The 5179-nt window shown below is 44.3% G+C and overlaps 1 protein-coding gene across 1 annotated transcript; it reads right to left on the bottom strand.

Moving 5' to 3' along the window:
• Positions 1 to 1003: 1003 nt before the first annotated feature.
• LOC122281385 (scarecrow-like protein 27) lies at positions 1004 to 4333 on the bottom strand. The gene has a single exon (XM_043092822.1). The coding sequence runs from the start codon at positions 3716 to 3718 to the stop codon at positions 1331 to 1333; it is 2388 nt and encodes a 795-aa protein (XP_042948756.1). The 5' UTR covers positions 3719 to 4333; the 3' UTR covers positions 1004 to 1330.
• Positions 4334 to 5179: the final 846 nt, after the last annotated feature.

Here is a 5179-nt window from a genome sequence, read left to right as displayed (position 1 = left end):
CTAATTGCCAATCCAAAACCGCCCTGTATGACTCGAGTTCAAACTAGCATCAACTTAAAGGCCCAAAATGAGCAGTTTTTAACATTATGCTCTCATCATTTTAACATGATTAAGTACTGAATGAAGATGATGTGGAGTCAGACTAGAGTCTCATTTGCAGACCAATTCGTTCACATGAGGACTGTTTGGGTCCATCCAAAACTGGGTCAGTCCCCATTTAAACTGAAAAATGCAACCTATGAGATATCCTCGCCTTTCCAACACAGTGGAGCTAATGTGGTCATTCTAATACTCAATCACAGGGGAAATGCCAGAACCAATTCACTTGAATAAGACCAGTTGCCGCCATAATATTACTCAAATTGAGGGCGGTATGAGAACATTAAGATATTCATCAAGACCATGGGAGCTGGCTGTAAGAGAAGTCCAAAGGAGGTGTATGATATGAATGAAGATGTGTCCCTATTTAAAGGGAAGCAGGAAGGAGAATCTATTTGACCAATTTCAAGTGCACTGGAAAATGCACAATTAAGACCTTTGCATTGAGACATCCATGGACTCAACGATCACTATAAGTAGAGCTTCTAAACCTTAATTTGATGGCACGCATAAGCATTAGTAAACCAGGATAGGATACTGGGAGTTGAAAGCCAAAACAAGGCCATCCACATGGAAATTTCCCCAATACCTAGATTCGTTTACAATCTCTAACCTCTTAGGAGGTAATCTTCCCACAGTATCCTCTGCATCATTGACAACCTATCAGTCTTCGCATAGAAAATTAGGCACGTCGGACCCTAGGGTGTCATGTTAATTTGCAAAACATATAAGCATATTTCATATCAACAATAAGAATTAAAATTTGTCCAAATTTTCCCACAAAACTCACCAAAATAGATCAGATGCTGGTTAATTCTTTTTCCAGTACCTTTTATTTTTTGAAAAAAATGTTTCCACTACTAGTTCTTATTCGTTGTCAAGTACACAACAAAATCTAGCCAACTTAAGCAGAATTAAGTGAAGTCTTTCACGATAAAATAATCAGAGAAACCATAGCAGCGTTATCCATGTCCAAAATAAATAAGACTCTAATTTACTTTCCAGTTAGATGCTTATGATACCAGGAAGATCAGTCCGTCTAGACTGGATAGGCAATGAGCAAAGGAGACTCACAAACATAACATTTCATAAGATTAAGTCATAAAAGAGGTACCACACACACAATTCAAAATTTATTGACTCGATACCAGAGTAAAAGTGATCAGGAACCCCTGTGATAAACTGTGAGTTGCCAAAAAACCAACTCCCCTGCTCGTCCAATAGCTGCTCCTCAGCACCTCCAAGCTGAAGCAGAGATGAGCTCTCGACGCTGCCAGCAGAGCAACAGCGACGCCTGGCGCCTCTCTACATGGAACCCCCTAACCGGAGTCCTCTTCACCACACAGTGTGCCTGAGCTTCGGAAAAGTTGCTGAATGTTACAGGAGAGAACCCAGCCGAAGCAAATAGTGTTTTCCAAAGGGGCATTTTGTCCGGGGCCCGGAGTCGCCCCAATACCGTGATTTCGATCTTTGGCTGAAGAAGGAACTTCTCAATCTTGCTTACCGCATCCGAAGTCACATTGGCAGCGTCCAGAGACTCCAAGAGATATATGTAGGAATGGAGGGCTTGGAGAACATGTTGCGGGAAGGGAAGGTCACTCCTATCACACCCCCGGTCGAAAGATACCACAATTTTAGGTGAGAGTTGCTTCACAAAGCGGAGGAGAGCAGGAAGCGCAGCCGGCTGATTCGAAGAGGACCAAATGGGAAAATTCACGGCAACTGCCTCATTCTCGGCTGCTTGCAAAATTGACAGCGAATAAGAGGTTTGGTCTAAGCATTCAAAGTTGACTACTTCAAGTTCAAATCTTATCCCAATCTCATTGGCAAACTGTATTAAATTTTCGCGCATAAGCCCCAGCTCAACGGGATGATGGGTAGAAGGAGAGGCAAAGGCAGTGATTTTCAATGATGGGGCACCTCTATTCCTCGCCGGAAGCTCTTGCATAAACGAAGCCCACTGAGCACCGAAGCCAATATCAAAATCCACAATATGTATACGATCAGCATCATCCAGAGCTTCAAGGAGGGCTTGGTTGCAGGTGAAATTGACAAATTGAATAAGCGGTGAGACCTCGGAGAAGACTTTATAAGCTCCCATCTTGAATATCACATCAAAAGGGGCTGGGGTCCTAGGCGGAGTGGTGACTGGGTTGTTCATTAGGAGGAGCAATTGCAGAGCCTCCTTGAAGTAGAAAGCAGCCCTATGGAGGGGCTTTCCAACTGGGGAGAGCTGGTGATTGAGCCGCGCCAATATCCCTTGCGCGTGTGAGAAATTCCCAGTACCTACCAGCTCTGCGGCCTTGTAGAGCTGGTCGAGCAAAGCAAGCTGCTGCTGCTGTTGCTGCTGCTGGTGATAGTGTTGGTGGGCCAAGTCTTCCTCGGCCAGGCCCATTTTCTGCTTCGGCACCATCGGTGACTTGTGTTGCAGAAGGTGCTGAGGAACAAATTGCACTCCCGGAGAAAACCCCAGGTGCGGCGGCTGTTGCTGCTGCTGCTGCTGATGTTTTGTCAGCAAAAACTCGTGCCCGGCATGGGCCAAAGGAACTTTCGGGATCTGGGTGGTGAGGTCTAACCCAATCGAGCTGTGTCGATTGGGTTGGGGAGGCTGTAGGAGGTGCTCTTCATGTTGGGTAAAAGACAATGGCAGAAACAAGTTGGGATTTTGAGACTGTTGCTGTTGGCTCATCAATAACTGTGGATTCAGAACCTGAGGCTTCTCGTCGGGGACATCAAACTGTTGCTGCTGATAAACCACACCAGGAGGCAACGTGAGTGGAAGTGGGAGACTGTTTGCGGAACAAGTAAAAACCGGATTTTGGATATTGCAATTGTTATTGTTGCTGCCACTCAGTCCAATACTAGAAACCTTGTAATCTAGGAAACCAGAAGTACTTGGAACGCTTGCACCACCAACCTTTTCGTTACTGTAGCTATTGCTGCTGCTGCCGCTGCTATTTGCAAACCCACCAGAACCTGAATAAGCTAAAAAATTAGGATTTTGATTAACGCTTGCAATTAAATTACCCGTAGTGGAAACGCCACCGATTGTCTCGAATACACCCGGGCCCTGATCGACGATTCCCAGCCGCGCATTGCCGTCCAAATCGAGATTATTGTTCCCACTCTGCAAGAGTTGTTTGAAGCCGAACGACGAATCGTCCACATCGCCCGCGATCCAACGCAGCAGCGACTGCTCCTGTTCATGGCTCGGCGATGGCGCCGTTTCCGACAACATGGTCTCCCAGTCTACCAATCCAAGCGCGCATCTTCCTCCGCCAGTTATTGCCTCTAGTCCACTCGGAATTGGTTGAAGCTCCGATGCCCATTCGTCCTTTCGAGCGAATTCGGGTTGGGATGCGGTCGTAGCGGGCGGTGGGTCCAAGGAACCGCCGCCTCCTCCGCCGCCGAAAGACGAAGACAGAGTCGATGCCGACGTGGGAGGGCTCGGGCTTCTTCTCATATGAAGCACGGAGGTGGGCTCGTGGTGGTGGTTGTCGTTGTTGCTCACCAAGCCAAGAAGCTCTTCTTTCTTATGATTGTTGTTGCTATTCCAAGCACAAACCGGAGCAAAGCCTGCGATTTCAAAGACCCCCTTCCCCTGTAGCTGAAAGGGCATCCCTCTTATACCCGGGAAAAAAAAAAAAAAAAAAAAAAAGAACTGAAAAAGCTCTTGAAAGATCAGAGAAAGCCCAAGATTTGAAATGGGAAAGAAGAAGAAGAATGACTGCGCAAAAAATGGGTTGGCTCAAATGGATTCTCAGATTTCCTCTCCTGAGGCTTCAGACCCACCATCTTTCCTTGCATGCCATGACCCCTCAACTGAAAGGAAAGAAACCCATTTCAAAGAACAAACAAATGCTCCTCCCTTGCTACCCTTGACCTCCTTGTTTTTTCTCTTCCTTTTCTGCTCCATGGTATTGGTATCTACTCACCCCTCTTTGCAAATCCATTTTTGCTCCATCTGGCATCTCTCCCTCCCTCCCTCAAAACATGTTCTAGCTTCTCCCTCTGCACCTTCTGTTCTTCTCAATGGTGGTGGTGGTCTTGCGCTTCTAATATCTTCTTCTACCCTTCTGCCGTAGCAGTAATCTGTACCCTTCTCTGTTCTGCCATGGATGCGTGCATCATAAAAAAGGTAAATAAAGTGCTCTCCCTCGTCTCTCTCTAGTCCCTATCTATTTCTCTCTCCGTCTGTCTCTCTGTAATATTATTATTAATTATAAGAAATCCCATTATCGGAATTTTTGGCACTGTGCGCTCTTTTACCTCCTCCTATCTGAACCATTTCATCTTTTTTATCAGCGACTGCTGGGGCTTCTGTCACCCCCAATAGTGCTAATGGTACTGCATCGTCTGCATTGTCCTTTGCCTTTGTTTTACAATGGTAACTTTTAGATAGTGGGACATCCATTCTTACAATTTACATTATTCTACGAGTCGTGCTACAACAATGTTAGAAATTATTTTTTTGATATTTTTTTATATTTAAAAAAAATTACAATATTATTAAAAAATATTTGCTTAATTATTAAATTAAAAATATTATATCTGATCCCATTATCAATAGAGATCCTCGAATACAAAGTATTTCTCTTATTCTATACTCCCGTCATATCCATTCAAAATAACTCAAAAACTTGTTAAGCTCCAATTTATTTATATAGATAAGAAGAGACGACATGAAAATTAAAAGTTAAAATAAAATATTATAATAATATAAAATTTTAATATTATTTTAATTTTAAAATTTTAAAAATTAAAATTATTTATTATATTCTGTATGAGAGTTTGAGAAAATTATATTAATTAAATGGGATTAGATTAGGGGTGGGCAACGGAGGCGGGCCTCCCATTCGCCCAGCCCCCTTTTGGGCTAAGCGGATCCCCATTTTGCCAAGTGCGGGGCAGGGGTGTGTCCCCGCCAGCATCTAGCACCCTCCGCAAGGGCGGAGCAAGATGAGAGCTGCACCCGCCCCGCCTAACATCATTTTCTTTTCACCCGTCATAATCAAAACGGCATTATTTTGTCAACGACAAAACGACGCCATTTTGAGCCTTGTGTTTATAACACTTCAAC

This window comes from Carya illinoinensis, chromosome 11 (assembly GCF_018687715.1).
Source record: "Carya illinoinensis cultivar Pawnee chromosome 11, C.illinoinensisPawnee_v1, whole genome shotgun sequence".
NCBI classification, from domain to species: domain Eukaryota; kingdom Viridiplantae; phylum Streptophyta; class Magnoliopsida; order Fagales; family Juglandaceae; genus Carya; species Carya illinoinensis.
The sequence above is the reverse complement of the archived record's forward strand: the minus strand, read 5'-3'. Positions and strand labels throughout refer to the sequence as shown.